This window comes from Cynocephalus volans, chromosome 17, assembly GCF_027409185.1.
Source record: "Cynocephalus volans isolate mCynVol1 chromosome 17, mCynVol1.pri, whole genome shotgun sequence".
In the NCBI taxonomy this organism is placed as follows: Eukaryota; Metazoa; Chordata; class Mammalia; order Dermoptera; family Cynocephalidae; genus Cynocephalus; species Cynocephalus volans.
This window is the reverse complement of record NC_084476.1, coordinates 25,052,279-25,079,168: the sequence shown is the minus strand read 5'-3', so window position 1 is coordinate 25,079,168 and position 26,890 is coordinate 25,052,279. Positions and strand designations below refer to the sequence as shown.

The 26,890-nt window shown below is 34.2% G+C and overlaps 1 protein-coding gene across 1 annotated transcript in view; it reads right to left on the bottom strand.

The window, feature by feature from the left end:
• Window positions 1-26,890, bottom strand: part of SHOC1 (shortage in chiasmata 1) — a 100,233-nt gene that overhangs the window by 9,894 nt on the left and 63,449 nt on the right. The window contains exons 14-22 of the mRNA XM_063082574.1: window positions 25,985-26,161; window positions 20,191-20,295; window positions 16,946-17,121; window positions 14,871-14,943; window positions 9,337-9,406; window positions 8,058-8,236; window positions 6,072-6,189; window positions 4,865-4,976; window positions 3,661-3,782 (exon numbers count right to left, since the gene is read on the bottom strand). Coding sequence (XP_062938644.1) covers window positions 3,661-3,782; window positions 4,865-4,976; window positions 6,072-6,189; window positions 8,058-8,236; window positions 9,337-9,406; window positions 14,871-14,943; window positions 16,946-17,121; window positions 20,191-20,295; window positions 25,985-26,161 — 1,132 coding nt within the window. The remainder of the gene's footprint in view (window positions 1-3,660; window positions 3,783-4,864; window positions 4,977-6,071; window positions 6,190-8,057; window positions 8,237-9,336; window positions 9,407-14,870; window positions 14,944-16,945; window positions 17,122-20,190; window positions 20,296-25,984; window positions 26,162-26,890) is intronic.

Here is a 26,890-nt window from a genome sequence, read left to right as displayed (position 1 = left end):
TTAGAATAACCCGACTAAGACAATACTAGTGCAGCAGACTCATGTTTTTTTGTCCACTCTGCTCTCTTTTGAAGAGGCGTTTCCAACTCCATTCTTTAACAATACTGTTAATTCTAGCGGATGCTGAGGGTATGTGTGTGGGGAGGTGTGGGGTGAGGAGAGAAGTTTAACTGACCTTTTTATTGGCCCCAGGGATGGCTATATGACCAAAGCCTAGCCAACTACAATACTTCATCCCTGCTCCCCACCCCCCACCTGCCACCCCGACACAGATCAAAGTAACAGGTTCAGATATAAACACATGACCAGAGCCAGGATTCCTGGACTTTAAGAAAAAGCATTCTTTTTTTTTAATACTTCTATGATTATTAAGAGTGTTAAGTTGTGGGTGGATGTTTCTACTTCTTTTATCTACTTCATGTATCCTCAGTAACAGAGGAAATTACTGGATCTTGCTACTTTGGATCCAGGGACTCATACAATGTCATCAAGATAATGACTCTAATCTTTGGTTCTTGGCTCTTCTTTCCTTTGTGTTGGCTTCTTTCTCAGGCAAGCTCTTTCCCTAAGAGTGCCTGATAATAGTGGCTCACTGTGCCTAAACCGTACAAACAATATGGTTTCAGCTAAGCACCTGCTTTCCTTCTTAGCTAGAACCTTAGTATCTGCTAGGTAGAGGGTGCCTACATGACTAGCCCATAATAAAAGCCCTGGGCATTGTATCTCTCATGAGCTTCCTTGGTAGACGAAATTTTACAAGTGTTGTTACAACTTGTTGTTGAGGAAATTAAGCATGTCATGTGTGATTGTACTAGGTGAGAACTCTTGGAAGCGTTCTCTTGGGCTGCTCTGGACTTTGTCCTGTGAGCTTTTCTCCCTTGCTAATTTTGCATAAGGCTTTATTACCTTGTGCTGTAAGAAATCATAGTCATGAGTAAGACTATATGCTTAGTTCTGTGAGTCCTCCTAGCAAACCATCAAACATAGGGGTTGTCTCAAGGACCCAGATACACTTCCTCACTTGAATTCTACTAAGAGAATTCAAACCATTCTTTCCCCTCATTTGATCAGTTGATTAAGACACTTCATAAGTGTTACAATCATCTAAAAATATAGAACTGAGATACCTAGAAGTCTGAAAATAATTACATTTTATAATAATATATTATTGTGAATAAATGACAACACTTCACATCCTAAATATAAAACTATCTCAGAGTATTACATAATTAATTTTTCATGAAAATGCAGGTAAAAATAAGTTTGAATCTCCTCTTATTCTTCCCTGTACTTCAGTTACACCACTAAAACTATAGGCAGATAGTAATCTAAAAACAACTTTAAAAAATTTCCAAATCAGTTATTTATCCAGAACACTTCCAAGTTCTGGATAGAGCTTAGAATGCTTTACAAGCAGGTTCCAAGCTTAAAATACTTTATACCCTTTATTAATCTTCAAAATGAAAATTAATAAAGAATTAATTAGACCTGAATTATTATTTTTATTTTTCAGGTATGGTAGAAAGAAAAAACTAAGTTAAATGACTTGCTAGAGGTTATTTGTTAATAGAAAAAGGAATAAGAACCAAGGTGAATAGACTCTTTACATTCTAACTTATACTTATCCCCATATGATAATAATTGCATATGAAGAGTTTGATATAGCAGTAGGTCAACAAAAATGTAGTGAAACAAGAAAGTCAATAAAGAAAATCACACAGGTAATGGCAAAGAAGATGAGATGTCTATACCTACTCTAATAACTAAATTAAATAATATTTTAAAAACTTTTACCACAGGAGATAGGATATGTGTTATGTGGTACTGAGGGGCAAATAAAATGAGTAAGGCTAGTTTGCAATTTGGTGGGAAAGATTCACTCATTCAATCAAGGAATATTTATCAAGCATCTATTATATGAAAGCAATGTGCTCAGTGCTGTAAGGCAAGTACTCCAAAACTATAATACAAAATAAATCAAAGACGAGGAAAAAAATAGAGAACTAAGGAGATCAAAGGATAGAAGGATCACATATGAATAACTGTGTATATGAGTTGGATGTTGAGGAAAAGTCAAACAGGAAAAGTGACATTTGGGGATAGGTCATGAAAACTAGGCACAATTTCACCAATGAGATTGTTGGAGGAAGTAGAGAATGTTGCAGGAAGAGAGAAATTTACAAACAAAAGTAGAAGTGGGGAAGCAAGAGCATGCTTCCAGGCCATTGAGCAGTCCTTTTGGTTGAAATGGAAAGCAGTGAAAATTAACCCTGAAAATATAGATTAACACTATATTCTGAAGACCTTGAATATTAGGTTGTATTTTATATATTCAGTAGATAATGAGGAAGTCAGTGAAGGTTTATCAGATGAGACTGGGTGTGTTCAGGGTGGTATGGCCGTAGACAAGGCTTCTTATCAGAGTGAAATAATCAGAGCCTGGTTTTAGGAATATCAATTGAGTGTATGATTGATTATGGAGTGGAACACTGAGAAGCATCTGGAGGTAAGAAAACAGTTGGTAGTCTGTTATAATAGTCCATACACATAAAATAATGAGAATCTGAACTAAGACATTGGTAGTATAAATGAAGTGAAGAGATAGATGGAAGAGAAAGTCAAATGACTTGGTGACTAAAAGAAAGGCAATGCCATAAATAGCTAAAAGGCAGATAAAAGGAGATACATGTTTGGAGGGAATAGAATATAATGAATTCATATTTGAACATAATAAGTTTGAGAGACTATGTAATATTGGGGGAAATATTTAATAGAAAATTAGAGATACAGGTCAGGAATTCCAAAGAGAAACTGTGGCTGTAGAAATAAATGTAACAATCATATGCAGAGAGATGACGGCTGAAGCTATAGGAGTGGATAAGATTTCCAATGGATAGAATAAGAAAAAGAAGAGAACTCAAAACAAAAATATTTGGAAACTGGGGCAAAGAAGAAGAGGTAAAGACAGAGGAATAGAGAGGCAGAAGATCAAAACCACTGAAGTGTCATGGAACTGAAGAGTTTCAAGAAAGAAATGCTAATAACAGTGTTAAATACTTCACAGCAGTGAAAGATAAAAATATTTTTGTTGATGACCATTTAGAAGGTCATAAGTGACATTTGAGAGACAGATCCAAGGTCTATGGAAGTAGGGAGAAAAACCAGTTGGCAGAGAATAAAAGAGAAAATGGAAGCAATGAGTTCATAACAGTAACTGTGAGGGAAAGGAGAGACATATAATGATAACTTGAGCCAATGTCAGGGATTATTTTTTAATTTTTCAGTTAAACTCATCAATGAAAGAAAGTATAGCAAGATGCTATTTAGTTGGTATATTTAATAAGACCTCAGAGGGAAGTGATTTAGAAATGACTTATCTTTTAGCAGACAAGTCCACAATTATGAAGTAATAAAACACTTACAACAGCCATTCTTAGTGAGACGGGGTAAAGGAGGATGATTTGCCCAGAATGTCCGGGAAACATATACCATCTCCAAAATTCCTATTTGTTTTCCCATGATCATGCCTCCATCTTGAGAATCTCTGACTTAAACTAGATGAGCAAGCAGAAAACTTGCATAGCCATTTCTATTCAAAGGGGAGGAATGAATAACTTAAGAAATATGAACATGACTGTGGATGAAGAAATGTTTACTTACTCTGAATTTAGTGTATCTTTGGTATATAAAATTATCCAACAATAGCTATACTGGAATGATAATGCCATCAGTCTCAGAATGATATTATCTGATGCCTTCTCACAATTCAGTTCTCCTAGGTCCTATCAGAAAATAAAGAAAATAAGATTCATTAGGTTGAACAGTTGTATGAAATCATTATCATATTTCAAGAATCTATGATATATAAATGATAACTTGGGAAGAGACATGGTTATGGGCTTCTACTTCATGGAAAAATTAAAATCATGCTGGAAATAGTAGGGGAAAAGCTACAGTAGACATAAAACAACTAATGATAGCTTCAGTAGGGAAGGGTCAAATCTCCCAAGGTGTTAGATATGAAGAAAGCAGCCCACAGAGTGCCCTTATTTTGAAGACATCCTTTGTGGGCAGTAATCTGGCCACTTCTAAGGCAAAAGAAAATATGTTTAAAAACCTAAGGAATAATCTGCACTGCATGCTTATTCAAGGGAGATGAAAAAGCAGCAGTAAATGGACTTTTCAAGGAATCTCTTCCTAATAGCCTGGAATCCCCCTTTCCTTTAAAATATAGTGTGTGTTTGCCAGATTTGTACCTTACCATAATATTTGCTATTAATTTATACTCTGTACCATCAAACCTAGTTTCTGCTCCCCACTCCCACCTCATTAAATTATTTGCAATTGGTACTCCAATCACGCAAACATATCAGGAAGATTCTGCCAAGAATTTATATATCTTAAATTCCAAACTAAATAATTTTTTAAAGAGAATTTCTCTTTCTCTTTAAAAACCAGCTTACTTAGAGGCAACCCTACTTACATTAAAGAAAATTCTGTATTATCAATCATCAATTGATATAGTACCCCCTTATAAGAAATATAGTGGCTAGAATTTAATTTTTAAAGCTTTCAACACCATATTTATTCTATAAATGTATTAAAAATAGGTCAATATACAATATTAAACATTCTATATTTGCTTTATCTTTGTAAAGTATTTTTTAAATTATAAGACATCAAAGAAGCTTGGTAATAGTCATTTTCCACAGTGATGATTTTAGCACTTACGGCCCACTTGCAAAATTTAGAAGAAATCACCAATACATTATAGTTAATCTCCCTATAGAAAAGCTAATAACAAATTACATGGTTATATGTATTTTAATGTATTTGAGTTATAATTTTTACTACATAGTGTTACCTGCAAAATTATGGCAGTTTGTTCATCAATTGTCACAACTACATAACGCTCTGTATTTCCAAAGAGTTTCAATGACTCACTACAGCATCTTTCCACTAGTGTGATATTATAGCTGTAAAATACAATATTTGGGGGAGAAAAAAATGAAATGGCTAAGAAAAATTCTTCTTCAAGAAAAGTTGTATCGTTCTCCATATTAAATTATTTGAGTTACTGTGCTCTTTCTTTCATATATCAATTTATTCTGCATTATAAATTTGAGGAATTATGACTTATTTAGTAAATAAAACAAATTAATGGAGATATGTGTGCACTGCCTTCGGTATTGTGCTAAATATCACTGCACATAATACTATTACAAATGTCTTAACCAATTTATTCTAGGTCTTTAAATAATAATTTATGAAATCAAAACATTGTGTTGTGAGACTAAAATATTCTGTATTTATCAGAATATTCTTTTCTCTGCCCTTATAATTGGTCTAACTTTAATAAGTACATAGTTTTCTGTGAATACCCAACAGCCTTAAGATATAAAAACAAAAGCATGGAACATAGATCTGCATTTTAACTAAGATCACAGCACAATTATTTATTTATTTATTTATTTATTAAATGTTTTGTTTTTATTAGTTATGAATGGTCATAGCACAATTATCTTTCCTTGATATACAACCCAAGGCCTAACATTCCTGTGACAACTGTGTGCAATGATAAAGTGTTTCATGATTTTAAAACACTTAATATTGGTTTCTTAGAACTACAGATCCAAAAACTTGAGAATTCATGTAGAACTTCATAGTCCTGTTTTCCAGGTAGTATTTAAAGTCCCCTAAACAAGAATACTCATTCTCAATTTTATCAATGACCCAAAGATATGAACATATAAATCACAGAAAAAGCACATAAGATGTTCATATTTGCTAGTAACAAAAGAAATGCAAGTGAAATATAAATTCAAACAATATTAAATATTTTTTGTCCACAAAATTGGTAAATATTACCAAAAAAGATAATAATCAATAATTATGAGGGTATAGTATAGGCAGAGAACTGTAAATTGATATAAACTCTCTGAAAACCATTCTTATGTGATATAATTCCAGGCTTGAATCAGAGAGACATAGAGCCACATACAGAGCATAATATTTAGCCTATCAGAATATATATATATAGCTTTGCTAAAGTTATGAAATCAATAACTTACGTGGATTCTAGCAGCTGAAGTATTTCTGGAGTATTAAGAAGTCCTTCAGATGCAAGAAATACATATGGAACCTGAATGTCCAAAAGAAAACCACCAAATCTATCCAGCAAGGTACTTTCTAAATAAGAGAAAATTTAGAAATATTTATATTTTTTCTCATCCCCAGCTCTTTCTCTTTTTTATTAAAGATGAGAATAATAGGTGTATGTTCAAGGACTAGTGTAAAAATAGTATTCATTGTAAAAAATCAGACATCAGAATAAAGAAAGGTCTGAAGAAGAAAATAAAAACATTATCCTCTTACCCAGAAATAAGAGTTAATAGGGTTTGCTAAAACTACTGTATACTAAAAATAGAGGTTAGTATATATCTCCAGACTTTTTTCTACGTATTTGCTTGCCTATACTCACACATGTACACTCACTTAAAAAAAGAAAAAGAAAAATTGGATTACATTCTACCTGAAATGTTGAAATCTATTTTATTGACTTAAGTATATATTGGACATTTGCTGTGTAAATATATACTGATTTATATCGAAATTTAAAATTATGTACAATAACCCATAGAAAAAACATTTTATTGATCAATAGGAAAAGAATACCTCAGCAGAAAAATAAGCAAGGAACATAAACAGGCAATTTATAAAAGGATGTCTATAAAAAATCAATTCACATCAGAAAAGATACAAATAATCAAAGATATGCAAATTAACACAACTTTAAAATATTTCCTGCCTATAATTCCGTCAAAGATTAGAAAGATTGGGCCGGCCCGTGGCTCACTCGGGAGAGTGTGGTGCTGAGAACACCAAGGCCCCGGGTTCGGATCCTATATAGGGATGGCTGGTTGGGTCACTGGTTGAGCATGGTGCTGACAACACCAAGTCAAGGGTTAAGATCCCCTTACCAGTCATCTTTAAAAAAAAAAAGATTAGAAAGATTAATAGCAACTACCAATAGTAAAGACATGGGGAAAGAATACTCTCACACTTTCTGTATAAATATAAATGGGGACAGCATTTCTGGAAGGCTATTTAGCAATATATCAATGTGTGTTTACCTTTGACCCCGCAATTCATTTTACTTCTTGGAATTTGTATCTCTCAGAACAAGTACATAGAGATATATACAATATATAATATATTTATACAAAGTATAAATCTTGTAGTATAATAGGAGAAAACTGAAACATTGTTGATGTCCCCAAATAGGAAATTGGTTGAATAAATTAAGTTCATTTTTGAGAGGATGAAAGAAGAATTTAAATATAAACTAGAGTGGTTCTTATCTTTTATCCTTTCTTGGGCCCATGTTCCAATTATTTAGTCAGTGTAACATTCAATTCTACATATCAAAGATTCTAACGAAAAAATTTTAGTGATTGCATTTTTAGAATTGAGTTGGACTGTCTCAAAATCTATTGGACTTCGCATTCATAGTTAAGGTAAATAGAAAATAACTTATGACAAGTATTGAGAGATGCACTGGGACTAAACATGCATGAGCTTTCCAGGTCTCAGAATTCACAACCTCAGTTGTGAAGTATTACTGAGAAATACAAAGAAATCAAGTGATACATAGTTTTAGACTTTTTTCTAAGTATTAGTGGATAATTTTTGTTGCACATTAAAGAATGTTGATTCAGTCAACATACTATTATATAATTATTCCCTAAAAATCAATAAAAATACTATTGCATAAAAGTATCAGATTAAGATTGGATATAATTGTAATAAAATTGGTACTATTATAAATAAAATTTAGAAGTTAGATAAAGGAATGAAGACAAATGTAATTAGTAAAGCTTACTTCACAAATAAAGAATATGAGGTAAGTGACAGCTAAAAGGACTAGCCCAAGGTCTCACAGATAATGGTGGGTTAGAGCTTGAACTCAAGTCTTATATTCTTTTCATAGATCATAAACAGAAAACAGAAAATTTTCATTCTAATGGAGAAAAAAGGATTTTGGTTTATATCCTTACTCTTTAAAACTGTGTCTGGAAGAATCACTTTAAAGGCCATGTAGGGAATATTCAACCTCTCGCAGTGTTTAGTCCAACACGAGTTTTCTACATAATTGTATTCCACCACAAATGAGAAATTACTCCAGGGAAAATCTGCACCAATATGTTGATAATGTACGACTACACAGGAACTTGTACTGAAGACAAAAGAAAGCCAAGAAAATGGAATTATATTTGTGTCATTTTTTTACTTGCAATGCTAAAAGATGACTGTTTCTGGCTATTCTATTCTTGTCTTATCTATGGTTACTCATCTTGGAAAGGCACTGGTGCATTTTCTATTGATCTGATCTCCAACTGTGTTAATTTTTTTTTATTTCTTTTTTATAATCACACTTTTAAAAAAAAACAGGATATAAAAAACTGTGGACTATTTCACATCCTCAAATGCAAGGGACCCTCATTTTATACCTGAGTACTATCAATAACAAAAATCACCATGAAAAATCAATCTCATTTTCTTACAAATGTAAAGTCTTAATCTTTGAGAATCTATATAACAGAATATTATCTGACAACTTTGAAATGGGTTTTTTTTTCCTCAATGGGCTTTGTAGTTAATTTAACAACAACAAAAAAGATGGACATTTACATATCATAAATTTAGCTTTCCCATATTCATATTTCATATAACATAGCACCTACTATAATTAAAATTTTCTACTGCTGCTTTCTATGTAGAACAATCAAGAAGTTAAAAAGTTAATCCAGTTTTTATAGCCTCCTATTAGATTTACATCTCTTTTTATTATTTGGATCCCAATATTTGAAATAAACAATTTCTACGTAAAATAAGGTAAAATAAAGACATTTTTAGAGAAATCAACACTAGATTTATTATTAGCAGGTCCTTGCTGAAAGAATTTCTGAAGGATGTACTTCAGGGAGAAAGAGAACCCAGGAGATAGGAGATGTAAAAAACAATGCTGAGCAAAGAAACTGGTAAAAACAGGGTAAGTCTAAATAGGCATTTCTGTACTAACTAATACTAACAATAATGATAATTCAGGGATATTAAAATAAGATTGAACTAAGTTTCTGGAAACTAATAATATATAATACACAAGGCAATGATCTGAATTAAAGTGCTCTATCTAAAGCATTTCTCAGAAAGAGGGTAGAGACAGTGATTAATTTCAGAAAAAATTAAACTTTTTAAGCTAAATTCTAGAAGAAATTTTGCTTTTGCTGTGGAAATGATATGTCTGCTCCCCATAGTGAGGAAATACATTTTTACCCATTTGAAACACCGTTAGGTTCCAGAAAGTCTTTTCTTTCATTTGAATGAAAGACAGTCAATGTTAAACCTGTTGGAAAAAAGAGAAATACAGTTTTTTTCAGTGTTTTGTTCATATACATTTTTTCAGTATGTCATTTAATTCACTACCATAAAAGTGAATTAAAGATCTGTGAACAAGGATTGCTGATTTCTTTTTCTTTTCTTCCTCTTCTTCTTTTTTTGGGGGGGGGGGGTGGCTAGCCAGTATGGGGATCCAAACACTTCTCCTTGGTGTTATAATGCCGTGCTCTAACCAACTGAGCAAACTGGCCAGCCCCTGTGAATTATTTTTCTAAGTCTAGCATAAAAGAAAGTTTGGAACATAGGCAGCATCTCTGGTGTGTATGTGTATACATGGAGATAAAGCATGGGCATTATGAATTCATTACGTGAAATTAAAAAATGGATCAAAACTTATAGTAACCAAATTAAACAATCACCAATCCTGTGCAGTTGATTTTATTTTGCTAGAAGTCATGAGAGATTTTATCTTTTTTCTCTAGCCCATAATTTAGCTACATAATTAAACAGCAAGAGACTGTATTTCAATGTGGTAGCAATGCAGTAGGGAATGTGGGGGGGGGGGGATTGTTTTTTGTTTTTTCCCTCTTTCTACTGGCTGTATAAGAAGCAGAAGACTTATTGGGCACCATCATTTCTTAGATTCACTCCTGCTTCTTAATTATAATTTAAATTTCTCATTTTGTTAATGTTTAAACAGAATATATAAAATTTCAAAAAATTCTGTACCCACGCATTTGGCTTATTTTTGGTAGACATAACTGATTTAAGAATAGTTTATTCTAGTTCAAATAAATTCTACACTTAGTGTACTTTTATCAATGAGAAAGTTCACAAACGTATGATGTAATGATGAGAGTAATGGTTAATAATTTCATGTAAATTGACATGTAACAGTTTTGATAGTAATAAGGAATATGTACTATTTCTCTTTTATAATTCATAAGGTGATTCATATTATTTAAAACCTAATCTGCTTAAATAATTTGTATTAGCTATGATCCCCAAGTAGATTAAGTACTTGGTGAGTGCATTACTAGATCTTGCAAATACAAAGAAAATGGAATGACATTTTTACCTTCTAACACTAGACAAAAAAAAAGGCCTAGCTACTAGAAACTGAGTTTGACTAGTTAGACTAGTTAGACTGAGTTAGACTAGTTGCCAGTCTGAAAGAGAGTAAAAATATTTTCCAATTTACAGATTCAATGTTTTTGTGCCAGTAGACATTGTTGAAATGAAGATAACAAGAATAGTAATGATATAATCCCAAATGCCAAAAGAAACAGGGGTGTTCAGCATGAAGCCTAGATAAGAAGAGATAAAGAGTAACAATCTGTCAATATATCTTAAGTGACATCAAAGGAGAAGGTGCCCCATTAAGTAGTATTAAGTATTCTTCTTTGTGGGGCAGGAACATTTCCTTAGTTTCTTCACAGACACACGCCTCTCACTATCCAAATACCTTAGTTTTATAATGCTAACATTGCTCATCACTTTCCTGATTATTTAAAAAATGTTTTCAATGACCCCAATTCCAGACAACTGTGGCAATTTCAGCCCAGCAATTGTTAACTATTGCTCTAACATTTTGGTACTAGTAGGGATCTTATGAATATTGTGAATACGAACTCAGCTTTGTATTGGAAAACTGAATGAAATAACCAATAAGATCCAAGCTTTGCAAATCTGTACTCTGGATGCATAACTTTGTTAAGAAATAGTACCTTATAAGGCTCTCCTAAAAGAGCTTTCTAGTCTCACATTACTATAATTTAAAATATTAGCTAACTTTACTAACTGCACTGATGAGTGGATATTTATTACTATGTTTGTATATATTTCAGCTCAATCTTTTTTACTACTCTCAGTATGTACTAGGTATACAGGGAGGTATTCATTAACTTATTCATTTATTCAATAAACTTTTATTGAGCGCCTTCTATGTTGTAGGCATTTTCCTAGGTGCCAGGAATACAAATTAGGGCATGACTTCGCCAGAAGCTGACATTTTGGTGAAGAAAACAGACAAGAGAATCAGTTATTACAGCTCAGGGTGGTAAGTGGTGCCTTAGAAGTATGCACATAATGCCCTGAGAGCACAGAAGGAAAGCATTTAAATGAAGACTTACTGAACAAATGTTTTAACTAATTTTTAAAGGATGTGTAGGAATTGGCTTCCTAAAGAAGGGAGAAGAGCATTCTCATATCAGGAACAGTAGGTATAATGGCATGGAGGTATGATACAGCATGGCAAATAGTTGGTAGAGTTAAAGCAATATTTTAGGAGATGAAGATGGAAAAAGATGCAGTTTATAGAGTGAAGAGAAATAATAACCAAAGGGTGACATAGGTTGAGGTTGCTATTTTATTTTATTTTTAAGACTGGAGGGCTTAAACATTTAGGAAAAGAGTTATTAGGAAGGAAGCTTGGGCTAGAAAATAATTAATGGAACAAATTGCTTGAGACTGTAGGGAAAGATGGTATCCAAAGCACAATGAAAGAATAGTCTTCAAAGGGAGGAGAAATATTTCTTTTATAGAGAAATGAGGAAAGGATAGAAGAATAGAAAGAAATGAAGGTAAGTTTGTAGATGGTAGGGAAGAAAACCCGGAGGAATCTTACCCAACTAATGGAACTTAGAAGGCATAATTTCCTTCTAAAAATGAGGGGATGGATGGCATAGTAAGGGTCTGAGGTTTAGCCATTAAGAGAATAGGAACGGGAACTATGAAAATATAGAAATATTGTTTTTTTGTGTTTTTTTTGTGACCAGTAAGGGGATCACAACCTTTGGCGTGGTGTCACCCGCACTGCGCTCAGCCAGTGAGCGCACCGGCCATTCCTATATAGGATCCGAACCCGCGCCCACAGCGGGAGCGCAGCTGTGCTCTCAACGCCACACTCTCCCGAGTGAGCCACGGGGTTGGCCCTAGAAACATTGTTAAGAGTTATTAAGAGCTCATTTAACTTCAGAGAACATGAGCTTATAGTGGCACCAATCTAAATGGATGTGTGATTTTCTCCAATAGTGCTCAGCACCTCAGGTGTAGGAATAGAGAGGTTAATTGTATTGATTGATTCAGGTTTGAAGTTTAAATGGAATGTACAATAGAAGGATGAGCCTGGTTAAAGTGATGGGTCAATAGATGGTACTCAGTGTCACTTTCTCCCACAATCAACAAATTTACAACTATAAAATGCAACGGCAGCCAAGATAGGGCTGCTAGAGCTCAGGGGAAGAGGAGGAGAGACCTACAGAATTGATGAAGGAAGGAGCAGCCATGATGAGAAAAAAGGACTGCTCTGACTGTTTCAAGCCCTGACCACTTCAAGGCTGGCCCTGGTGAACACACAGAGCAAGAGCTGGCAAAAGTCACTGCTGTGCCCTTCAGATGAAGTTGCTTGGAGGCTACATGGGAGAAGAAGGTCTTGGTGGCCCCCAGGCCAGCAAGACCACTAACAGGGTTCTTGTGAACCCACATAGGAGTGAGGAGCCACAGACAGCTGAGAAAAGGAGCCACTCCAAGGCTGATGAGTCATTGCAAGGGACCAGTGCACAGCCCATCCCATGGGAAGTATTTGGACTGCAGGAGGTGGGGGAGAAGGGCCCACCAGGGGAAAAGGGGGCACACCATGCACAGCTGATCTGCCCTCCAGTCAGCACAGGACCACTCAGTGGAGACTGGTCAGGAATATAGAACTACAAGGGATGTCATTTGCTGGAAAGACTCAGGCCCAGACCAGAGTTTCCATACAACCCAGGTGTTCCGGACCGCACAAGACCCAGAAGTACTTACGAGGTCAACAATTAACACCTGAGCTACACAAAAAGCTTTCCCCAGGGAATCAGCAGCAAAGAAGCAATTTACCTCAACCACAGGGCTCAAGTACTGGTCCCACAGGAAGTTTCCCCATTTTAGAAGTAAGCAAAGGACAACAAATTAGTTCCAGTGCAGAATTTAAGTGGTGGAGGTAGCTGATAACCCAACACAGAACCAAAAGAAATCATAAAAAAACCACAGATCAGAGTCAAAGTTCTGATATTAACCAGTAAAGGTCTCACTTCACCAAAGAACACCATAAAACCTAGAAGGACTGGAAGCACCCAGGCTCCCAAGCTGGGGTGGGGGTGCCGAGGGCCTCAGCCACACCCCTCAACATCTGCATCCAGCCCAGCGATGGGCCACCAGGCTGCGATGGGGCTGAGGGCCTCAGCCATGCCCCACCGACATCCACATCCAGCCCGATGACCACCAGGCCTCCAAACAGAAAAGCCCCAAGCTTCCAAGCAAGGGCAGTGGGGGACTGAGGGCCTCAGCCACACCCCCCAAAGTCTGCATCCAGCCCAGCCATGACTGAGCTGCCACCAGAAGCTCCCTGGGCTCCCCTGAAGGAATAAGGCGAGTGCCAAGGGCCTTGACCATGCTCCCCCTCCGTCCTTCCTCCTCCTCTCACCCTAACTTTCCCTCCTTTCCCCTCTCCTCCTCCCTCCCAACTGCTCCACAACAACATCTTAGAATGTAAAATAATAATAAATAAATATATTTTAAAAAATATTTCAGGAAAATAAAATTTTAAATTTTTTAAAAAAATAAATGGGTCACATCACTAAATCTGTAAAGAAGAAGAAATGAAACAAAAAAGAAGTTGACTGATTATAGATCTCTAAGATGCTGAAGATCATGGAAGAGCTAGAGGTAGATGTATACAAAAAGCAATATTTGGAGTTTAAAGTTCAGAGGTAGGACAGTTCTACATTATCACAAGGTCCATGACATAGCTAAGGAGTGAGTTAAAATGAATATAATTTTTGTTGCAGAGGTCAATGAAACTATAAGGCCCTGGCCTTATAGTGTTGAATGCATCATGCACATAAAAAAACAGCAAAGGCATCTAGGATAATGGCAGGACTAGGAGTGTAGAGAATACCATGAGCCAGGTGCACAACTGTTCATGGATGATGGGGAATGATCAGGTAGTTTGCAGATGATGGCAATATGGAGTGGTGGAGAATGGTATGGCAATATGGCACAGCCTCAAAGGATGAAGGAATATTGTTCTAGAAATGATAATGGAAAGCAAGAAATGGCTTCTCATCCCTATGATATATATGTAGAGAGAGAGAGAGAGAGAGAGAAAATGATCAGCTTCTAAACTGAGTTAATAAAACCTTTTCATATAGTTGTTATAAGTAGCCAATATTATTTAGCAACTAGTAGGCAATCAATAGAAGGTGTCGATTATTAATAATAACAAATAGGTATAAATGCACTATAGTATATTTATGCTGCAGACTTATAGTCCTGATTGATTTAAAAACTGGTTGGATCCCACTCAGTTGTACAGTTTTAAAGGATGAATTTTATGGTATGTTAGTTATATTTTAATTTTAAAAGCTGATTAGATCAATATATTTTTTATGTTCAAGCATTTGTTATCAAATGAAGCATAATTTAAAAGTCCTTACCTTCCATTTTGTTAAGGATTTTAATGAGTAAATGTTTTTCATCATCTGAGTCCGTTCTTATTATAATCAGCACCTAGTCAAAAATAAGAATTTCATACACACATACACACACACACACACACACACACACACATACACACACAGTCATTGCCACATACATTTTTTGGTTTTGGTTTTAGTTTTTGGGGTTTTTTTCTATTTTATTTATTTTTAAAATTTATTTGTTTAAAATTTAGGTAGAAAATCATTTTCTCAACCTACAAAGAAAGGAAAACATCACAAATTGAATTTAAAGTCAATTGATAAGGAACAAGTTTAACACACAAAGATTAACATCCTTAATGCATAAAGAACTCTTGAAAATGAATTAGAAAAATCTTAACAGAAATTTGGTGAAGGACATGAGCAGACAAGTCACGCACCCAACAGAAACACAAGTGGCTAATAAATACATTCCAAGATGTTCATAGAATGGAAATTAAAACAGAAAAATGGCATTTTTCATTTCTCAAACTGAAAATATATGATACCGTATAATACTGGTGCTATGACAGAAACAATGTCAAAACCTTCTAGTATAAGTATGAATTGGTGAAACTTTTTTGAGGAACAGATTGGATTCATAAATAGAAGTCTTTAAAATGTTCATTCACTTTCAACCAATTATCCTACTTCTTGAAATTATAATCAAAGAAAATATTTTTCTTTAAAAATGTGGAAGGCAGTACATAACAACATTTTGGTCAGTGACAGACTGCATGTATGATGGTGGTCCCATAAAATGATAGTACCGTATTTGTATTGTACTTTTTTAATGTATAGATATGTTTTCAGATTCACAAATACTTACCGTTGTGTTACAATTGCCTACAGTATTCAGTAAAGTTACATGCTATACAGGTTTGTAGCCTAGTAGCCATAGGCTATATATACTACATAGCCTAGGTGGGTGGTAGGCTACACCACCTAGGTTTGTGTAAGTACATTCTATGATGTTCGCATAACCACAAAATTGCCTAATGACACATTTCTCAGAATGTATCCTTATCATTAAGTGACATATCACTGCATCTAAATGACTATTCTTTTTCACATTTTTGCTACAGTGACAAAATACCCAATTTAATTGGTCACATGAAACTAATGACAATAGTAAATATTTTTATTGTAAAAGATGTCAATACTTAAACACAAAGGAATAAATTCTGGTAAGGTCAAACATCAGTGAGGAAAATATTTTAGGGTAGGGCATTCTTAGCATTCCTCAAGTGTTCCCACATATGCGACTATCAATACATAAGCTGTCTCTGCCTATATTGTTAGTGTTTAAATTCAACCCAGTCAAGTTTGAATTTGTTGGAGAAAACCGATGATTTGCTGCTATATTTTCTTTCTTACTGTTATAGTTTTTGGTTGTTTTGGGCGGGGGCAGAAAATCAGTTTCAATTTTAAATTTCTCACATTAATTTAATTTAATGACTTAAGATTTACCCAAGAAACTATAAAATTAAAAATACAGGGGGATAGAGTGGAAAAAGAAGAAAAATGCTACATAAATGTATATACAGATTTAGTATAAACCATTTGAAGTGCTTTTCTCTTCGATAAGATTTTAAAAAGCATTTTCTCTTAAATCTTCATTAATGCAAACTTCATATGCTTGATGTAGGGTGGGCAAATAATATCCAATATAATCCAAGGCATCAACTAAGTGCTTTCTTTGCAGAATCATATGAGATTCTGACTCAATATTTAAGAATAAATTATTGTAGTTCTGTGCATGTATGTTCATGGACTTATATAAGTACCAGACAAAACTGTTGACAATTAGAAAACCAATCCATAGAAAATTGTGTATAACAAAAATTAAAGTACTTTTTAACTCAAGACATGAATAATAATGCAAATCATCCTTTCTCTGGGTCTGATTCTGTTCTGTTACCTTACTTAAGGAGAAAGCTGTCAAGGAGCCAATTAGTACACACTATTTGATAATTTCAGAGTTCAACACAAAAACTTATATCCAATTCTTATTTAAACTGATTACTTTTATCTGCTTTATTCCAATACTTAACCTTAATTTGCTGTTGACTTTGCATCCAACTTAGTATCTGACATTGGATTTCTTGTATCTTGTTGGTTTCCGGCTTTTTTCCCCTAATAAACTGTACAATCTGCAGCTGTCTCCAAATGTCTTCCAGATAGGAACCTAAAATGCTTTTGTAGATCTCTTTTGCATTTGACAAATATCCTGTTAAAGAAAAATTAGAAAAAAATCCCATAAGTCCTTTTTTTTAAATTTAAATTTTATTTTCATTGTACATGTTTATGGTCATTTTGTTCTTTGAGAAATTTCATGGTAAAACAGCCAAAAGGAAGTAAGAGTCATAAGAGAGACCATTAAAATTTCCTTTAATCCTTTTCTGATTTTGATCAAAGATATTGACTAATCAAAACCTTAAAATTGAGTGAAGCTAAAAAATATGTACCACATGTCTCTTTTTAAGCTACATAACATCAATACGCCTGGATATACTCTACATATTCTCTGAATATATCTTATCCTTTCCTGTCTCCTGGCTTGTTGAATGCTATTGCAGTTTTCCTGAATCCCAGGATCTCTACTTAACATGCAATTCCTGTTAAAATGTTACTTCACTGGAATTTTCTTGGTATTTTATCTATACAAGTTTTGTATCTGATTTCTGGTTATGTATGTATATGACTTAATTACCTCATGAGCTTATAAGTTCTTCCAAGGTAGAATACATGGTATTAATACACAATTAACTTGTATAGCTGCTAAAACAGTAGTGCATAAATTCAGACTCACTAAGGGCAATTTTTAAACATAGATTACTGAGATCCATCCTTGAAGGTTCATATTCAGTAAATCTAGACTTTGTCCCAAGGTTTTCTATGTCTAAGAAGCTCTCTGTGTGATTCTGCTGCACGGTGAGTTTTGTGAAATACTGCAATAGAGCACCTGGCATAGTAACTTATGTAGATTGTGTTTAATAAATATTAAGATAATAAATGAAATAATAAATTTTAAAAATCTAATGTTTATGTTCATATGTTGCATGTGTAAGTGCATATTAATTGTAATTTTATGTTACTATTGCTAGATTGATGGGCAACTTAAAGATTGACTTATGTTCTTTCCGCCTCCTAATCTTCAAGCCTCACACTGATTCTCCATACTGCCATCAGATTTAATCTTTTGAAAAATAAATCAAATCCAATAGTATCCTTGTTTCAATGGCTCCCTATCATCTGCAGAATAAGGTCTAAATTCCTTTGTGTGGTTTATAAGGTTCTTCACGATTTGGCTCTTTCTTACTTCTCCAGGCTTAGCTACTGTTGCTTTATACCTTGTCCTGTTCAATCTAGCCACGTGGAACAAACCCACTGAGCCATTCCTCTGGGATCTTAAGTCTGCCTAGAATATTCTTTTATACTTTATCTACTTGGCAAACTTCTACTTATTCATATTTTTAAAGCATATTCATCTTAAGATAACAGTCTCCATTCTTTGTGCCACTGCTATGTGTCTCTATTATAATGCTCATTACATTCAGTAATAAAGACTGAATTTATTTCTGGGTTAAAGCCCAAAAGGGAAACTATACTTCAACCTTAAAACTTTTTACATTGCTAGTTTGAGAGAGGTAGCAAACTAGAAGCTGGGGGGAAAAAATTCTGGGAGTAAGCAGGGCAGGCAGCCAGACCCCCAGGGATTTTTATTCCTCTGCCACTATACAGAGAGATAGAAAGTTGGACAACCTAACTTGATCTTTGCTTTTGAGAGGTTTAGAGCAGTAAGAAAATCCTCCACTAAAAATGTCGAGAGCAGTTACGTTATTCATTACGTCTTGGTACCCACCGCTTAAGAAGTCAGTTTTCCAAAAAGAATTTTGCTTTTATAGCATTCCTCAAGGTAGCCAAATAGTAATGCTAAAGTGTGATTTAGGGAATGCATTTCTTTGAGGAGCAAAAATAAAACATTCTAAGAATTTGGTTCTCACTGGTCTCACTTAATCCAGGTATAAATTACGGAGTACTTAGAGATGCATACACTTCAAGCAATCCTCTATTATTTCTCTAATCCAAGGTTTTGATAAGAATTGAGCATATTGTACTTGCCTAGATTATATACTTGACCAAGTATTATAACTAAGTTATGCCACCTTTAGAAAGCTCAACATGATACTTTTCCTTTCTTCTCCAATTCAGCCGCTTGCATGTTGATACTAGACCTGGTTGTCTTATCTCCATCTCCAGACAAGTAAAGATTGGGGGGGCTAAAGCCCTAGTTTACAGTACCTAGAACAAGTGTACGGGTGTGGTGTCACATGCCCTTCTATTTAGCCATCTGTCTTAATTATACTTCTCAGCTTCCATAAAAGATTGCCAGTTCTACAAACAGCTAGTCTGACTATTAATGTATAATGTTAAAGCAGAACATCAGAATCTAGAATATCTGAGTTCCCAGCACTGTAGCAGGAATACAACTGTGATTCACTGCTGCTCAATAGTTATCAAAACCTTGAATTAGAGAAATAATATTTCCAGGTAGGTAACAGATAAGAGAAAATGTCTGGGTCTTAGATCAGAAAAAAACTATTTTTATGTTATATATGAAATAAGTTTTAGAAACTCCAAATTATAAAATATAATCCCATAAGCATACCATTACTAAACAAATCTAAATAATCTGGCAATAAGAGGAATAAAGTAGTAATGTAGTAGAGAAATATTTAAATGATTTTGATAGGTTAAAAATTTTTTCTAAAATCTTCAAAATTTCCAATATGTTCAAAATAGTTTGATTTTTATTACTGAAGTAATTCATATCCTAATTTACATATATAACTAAAAAATAAATTGCAAAAGATCCTACTCCTTATAATTGAGTTATATTTTATCTAGCCAAGATTCAAAACCACAAAGATGCAATGACGACCTAAACTATTTGATAAAATACCAAATCTCACATTAAAAAGGAGTACATGATTATGATTATACAATCAGATCTGTTTTAGATTAGTACTCTGTAATTCAGACTTAGATCAGAGAATCCTAACCTTATTTTTTTAGGTGATGATAGTTGTTAAAGACAATTTCTTTTAATGAACATAAGCAGAATAATATATATGTATTCCATTATAACTATGTCAAAATGTATATACTGCTTAGTGTAATAGAAGTCAAAGAAGGCTATATAATTTCTTATGAGGTATATCTTTTTCAGAAAATGTTATTTCAGATGAAATACTTCAATAGGTAGAAAAGGGGAAATAAAATTTTCCCCACTAACCCAAAGCTGTGTCCAAGCTGCATGTTAAAAGCACATCTCTAATCGTTACCAGAAGGTGTAAGAGAGCAGCAAGCTTGAATGTCATTTCTCTTTCATCGTTTGTACCTAAGTAAGCAAAAACATATTTAAAAACATATTTTAGAATATTTATCAGAATCTGCTTAATAATAATAGCTAACATTTATTATTGAATGCTTACTATATGCCAGGGTGTATATAAGCTGGTTATTTCATTGAGTCCATAACAACAATCCTATGAGGGAAGTTAATTATAAGCCTCATTTCATGAATGAGGAAATGGTCTTCATAAGTAACTGTGCAAGGTCAGTTAGTGAATAAATTGTGCAGTTGGCATTCAAACCCAGACATCTAACCTTATAGCTCATGACCTTGTTTCTTCCAAATAATGTTTAATTATTTATATTCTTGTTGGGAAAAAAAGCCAATTATTTTCAGTTATAAAACAAAAGAAAATTAAATCCATAACTTTTCAACTGGTTAAGATAAAGGTGGAGGATCATAACATGAAGAAATGCTTTGAAATGGAGGTGGACACCTGGGAATATCTGTTCAAAGATATAACATGAACAAGAGATGTATTCACAGCAACAGGCCAGTTGCCTAAGTAATGTAGTTCCAGAGCTTTTTGAAGACAATAGATTGGATTTTTCTGCATGTAAAAGTGACACCAGGAAAATGGGATTCTAGGCCCACTGCCCCAATTTCACCACATCAGCTCTACTTTTCTCTGTTTTATATATTGGGATACCATGAAATATTTATTTGAACAAAAAGTCCTGCCAAAAAGTTTTCAAATTGCTAATCAAATCAACCAAGATCAAGGTACATTTGTAGTAGTCATTGGGAATCAGGAGGCAACAAGAAAGGCAATTAGGGGTAGAATATCCAGTCCCCAGAAGGACTTGTGGGAACAAGTCAATCAGGATTTAGAAGGTATGAGAATAGGTCAGAGAAACCATATTTGAGGACTGGAAATGTGATAATGCTTGGAAAATGGAGTACAGACAGACTAGGAAACCAGTTGTAGAAAGTGGTCTGTCTGACATTCTAATCTAGATTTACTTAATTGTAGTCTTAAATGTACCTCAATTCTTGAGTCAATGAAAGAATATCAAGTATAGCAGCTATATCAGTTGCTCAGGATTAAGACAGTATTGTTCCAATTGGATACCCCAGACCATGTTCCTTTCTTGTCCTCCATTATATTTCATAAATATTTATGCCTATATATTTTATAATAATCACCATTCTGCTCAATGGTGTACAAAGCCCTTAGAAGCTCAATCCATATTCAACTAATTTAAAACCTGAGTTACAGGACTCAAACTATATTCAGAAGTCATGTGTTTTTTTATTTGTTGGTTTTGTGTGTGTGTGTGTGTGTGTGTGTGTGTGTGTGTGTGTGTGTGTGTGTAAATCTTGTCTTCCATAATGACTAGCTTTCTGACAACTATTATCATTACCAGAATGCCAGCTCCCCAAAGTATTGATCTTGATCATTTAATTTATCTTCACTAATATGCCCTTCCTGTGGCTCACAGGTATTTCAAGTAGTAAACTATGGGTTAATACCTCAAGGTTTCGGTGACTAAAATGTTGCTCCACCAAAAGACTGGGTGCTCTATTTGAAAGAAGATAAATATGACTTTCTTATAGTCTTTTATGTTGTATTTAATTCTTTTCTTTTTAAGAGAGTTAGCATTTAAAAATATATAGGACATCTAAATTTAATGAATTTAGAATATTGACTTTAAAAATAAAATCAAGTAGATTCCAGTAAGATGGAACCTTGTCTCTTCCATTGAATTCAATCCCTCTGTCTCTTTCATTGAACACAACCCATATAGTATTTCCTGGCTTCAACTAAAGAAATCCCAGAACCCAGAAGTGTGTACCACTGTATGGACAGAGCTACAAGAAAAGTCCTCTATCCATGGTCAGAGAAGTGGGAAAGGGGATTCTTAAGGATAAGAATGAGTGGAAGAAAATACCCCCCTTCTTTTTTTAAAAATCTTTTTTCCATTCTCTCCTGCCCCAGGTCCCATAGTGGTAGGGTCAGCAATAGCAGGGGTGCAAATCTCCATTGATTTTTTTTTCCCCTTTCTGTCCTCTTGCCATTTGGCCCCAGAGCATGATGCAGTCATGATAAGTTCACAACAGAGTGAGATAACTAAAGCCCTCACTCTATGGTAAAGGGATAGTGAAGGGAAGCTCCAGAGAGGCAGAATATGTTGGGGACATAGTGGAGAGAAGAGATCTCAAGAGAGTGAACCCATAGAGTGATATAATAACTCTTGAAGAAACCTCAGAGCTGCATAGGCATGGATGGGACCCTAAAAAGTTTACCAAAAGTTTTGAGAACTGACCTATGGGCCAGATAATTTCCCAGGTTGTACACTGGCCACCGGATGACACGTATGTGAGACAGGTTCAAATAGCACTGCAAAGGCTCTAAAAACTGAAAGCACATTCCAACTACAATCCTCAAAAGGCATATAGCCTGAACTTAACCAGGTTGACTGCCTGCTAAAATAACAGCAGCAAAAGGTAACTTTCCACTGAAAATTTAAGCAAGACCCAGAATCTCATAACATGATATTCAAAATGTCCAGGAAACAAGTCAAAATTACTCAGCATATGAAGAACCCAGAAAATATCAACATGCAAGAGAAAAGACAATTAACTGAAGCCAATTCTGAGATGACAGATGTTGGAGCTATCAACCAAAGACTTTAAAAGCAGCTAATATAACTCCTACCTTGAATTCCTAGGATAAATCCCAGCTGGTCATTATGTATTATGCTTTTAATATATTGTTGGACTCAATTTGCTTAAATTTTGTTTGGAAATATTGTATCTATGTTCATGAGGGATACTGGTCTATAGCTTTCTGGCTTTATCTGGTTTTTGTATCAGGGTAAGGCTGAATTCATAGAATGGGATGGGAAGGTATTTCCCCCTCTCCTATTTTCTGGAAGAGTTTGTGTAGAATTGGTTTTATTCCTACCTTAAATATCTGATAATTAGTTTGTGCAACCATCTGGGCCTGGAACTTTCTTAGTGGGAAGTTCTTAAACTACACATTTTATTACTTAAATTAATATGTTTCATAGGTTGTCTATTTCTTCTTGGAAAAGCTTTGGTTAATTTGTGTCTTTCAAGAAATTTGTCCATTTTATCTATGTTGAACTTACTGGCATAAAGTTGTTAACAATATTCCCTTAATTATCTTTTTAATATCTATAAAATATGGAGTGATGCCACTTCTATTATTCCTGATTTTGGCTATTTATATCTTTTTCCTAATGGATCTGGCTAGAGGTCTATCAATCTTATTGATCTCAAAGAACTAGCTTTTGGTTTCAATGATTTTCTATATTATTTTTCTATTTTCTATTTCACTGATTTCAACTTTAATCTTTATTATTTCTTTTCTTCTATTTACTTTGGGTTTTATTTGCTTTTCTTTTTCTACTTCTTTAGGGTGAAAACTGAGATCATTGATTTAAGACTATTTTTCTTGGTCTCAAAATAATTGTAAAGTACTATAAATTTCCCCCTTTGTGCTGCTGTAGTGGCATCCCACCAATTCTGATAGTGTTGTGTTTTCATTTTCATTCGCTTCAGGATACTTTTTAATTTCTCTCTGTGTTTCTTCTTTGATCCATGGGTTACTTAAAAGTGTTTTATTTGGTTTCCAAATATTTGGGGATTTTCCAACAGTCTTTCTGTTATTATATCTAACTTAATTCCATCCTGGTCATAGATTGACTTGATTTCTTTTGAATTTATTAAGAATTGTTTTATGGCCCAGAATATGATCTATCTTGTAAATGTTCCATATACATTTGAGAAGAATATGTATTCTGCTGCTGTTAGATGGCATGGTCAGCAAATGTCAATCAGGTCAAATTGGTTAATAGTGTTATTCAGGTCTACTAAATCTTTGCTGACTTTCTGCCTACTTAGTCTATCAATTATTGAAAGAGGGGTAGTAAAATCCCTGACTATAATTGTTGATTTCTATTTCTCCTTGCAGTTCTATCAGATTTTGCATCAAGTATTTGGAAGCTCTTTTAGTATGTGCAAAAACACTTAGGATTAGTATATCTTCAAGATAAACTGAAACCTTTATTATAAAATGACCAGTGATAAAAAAAATTCCTGATTAAATTCTTTGTTCTGAAATTGACTTTGTATGATATTAATACAGACACACTACCTTTCTCTTGACTAGTGTTAGAATGGTATATCTTCTTCTATTCTTTTACTTTTAACCTTTATATGTCTTTATATTTAAAGTGTGTTCTTTGTGGGCTGCATGTAGTTGGGCCTTGCATTTTATCCAATCTGACAATCTCTGTCTTTTTGGGGGAATACTCATATATAGATATTTAATCTGCCACTAATCCCATCAGTGCATTTTTTATCTCATATATTATAGTTTAGTTTCTAGAAGTTTGATTTGGGTCTTTCTACATCTCTAACTTTTTGAACATATGGAAAACGGCCATAATAAGTTTGTGTACTTTTCTCATCATTCTAATATCTTTGTCAGTTCTGGCTTTGTTTGATGGATTTTTCTCATTATGGGTTGTGTTTTCTTGCCTCTTTGTATGCCTGGTTATCTGATTGGATGCCAGACACTGTGAATTTTACCTTATTAGCTGCTAGATATTTTTGCATTCATATAAATTCTCTTGAGATTTGTTAGGGGATACAACTAAGTTCCTTGGAAATAGTTTGATCCTTTGGGTCATGCTTTTATGATTTGTTAGGTCAGTCCACAGCAGTGCTAAGTCTAAAGATAATTATTCCTTACTACTGCGTCAAGAGTTTTCTGACTACCCCATCAGTTATGGGTTTTTGTAGTCTAGCTGGTGGGAACAGACATCTTCTGCCCTGTGTGAATGCAGATTATTATTCCCTCTAATCCTTTCAGATGGTTTGTTTCCTCAAACTCAGGTAATTTTCTCACATATATTCTTTGATCGATACTCTTAAACTAGAATTAAAAGATAACAAAAATCTTTCCATGAACTTTTTAAAGACCCTTTATACTTGAGGGAGATCCTCTGCAGATCTTTAGGACTCTCTTTATGGAGCTCTGTGCTCTCTAATATACGTTCTTGAACTGTATTCATCTTGGTCTCCCTGGACTCTCAGCTCTGTTTCCTCAATTCAAATTGTCCACAAGGCTCTTGCTCAGGTACTCCTCCCTCTCCATGCCATGTCCTGGCAACTCTTTCAAGGCAGTAAGCTAGGGTAATGGTTGGGCTAACCTCACTTGTTTCTAATCTCTCAAGAGCCACTGTTCTTCATTGCCTAATATCCATGGTCTTAAAAACTTGTTTGATGTATTTTGCCTTTGTCTTTTTTTGTTATTTCTGGCAGGATGATAAATATAGTCCGTTACTCCGTCTTAGCCAGAAGAAAAAAATCCAGGATTGACTTTAATCCATTTTTTGACTTCCTTTTTTTGCTAACAATAATAGGGTTAATTTGGTTTCTGCAATAGGAATCTGTCAAGTAATATATATATATTATTTAGGAGCTACACTAAGAAGCAATGGCAGATATTTCTTACCTTTTTCTCTTACTTAGATTATCCTCCAGTTTTGGTTGTGGGGGGGTCAGGTACCATAAGCTCAATTAGTTATGCCTTTATCCATGACTAGTTTCTGAATCTTCCATACTAAATTTTTACTTATTCGATTCAATAATCCATAAACTTACATCTTTTTAAAATAATGTGACTTTTATTTGCACTCACCTTCGTGAATGGCATCACTTATGACTTTTTCTTGTTCCTTTAAGAGGAACCTTGTTTGGTCAAAAATAACAGTGGCAAATTTCCAATTAGCAGCAGGGAGAGTGCAGAGGCATGCAAGTTTTTTTAAGATAGGAGTGGCTGCTGCTTCTAGGAGACAGTATGCTTGGCACTGACTCTCTGCAAAAATAAAAGCATTAAAGGCAATGTTTTTATAAGGATAATATTCTCTTTTTGATAAGCCAATTAAACATATTACTTCATGGAAATCTGAACTTCTATCCAAATTATTTTCTGAGTTAAAAATCATGAGATTATATAGAGACTTATTTTTGGATAAATAGACTAGTAAAAACAAACAAAAAAAACCCCTGTAGAATTATATAATTTTATGGATATCTTATTTATCAGAAAGGATTTACTCAGTAACTAATATGACATGGCAAGTATGAAGAGCCATATAACAGGAATCACATAAGTTTTTTCTTCTCCCTCCTCCACTATTAGCTTACAAACAAACACATTTGTAACAATGACAAATTATTTCAAGTTTTAACTAGAATATCATTATTTAAAGAGTTGCATAATCATCTAGAGACCATAAATAAAATTGAACCAAGAGAATGAAAAGACACTTGAGAACTAGTGTCATATTTACTTATTGATTTTAATAAGGAGCATGATGTTCTTAAGCAGCCTGTTCTTTAGGAGTCAAAGTATATTCTTCTTTACAGCAGAACACAAAAAAATCAATACAGGAATCAATAGTAACTTATGTACATTATCCTGATAGTGGGTAAGAGAACAGAGAGAGCAGTTCATTTTCCAGACTGGATAGATGAATACAGGGAAGCAGCAGCAGTTTAAATGGGGGAAGAAATAACACTTAGTGGACTGGAGAAGGGCAGT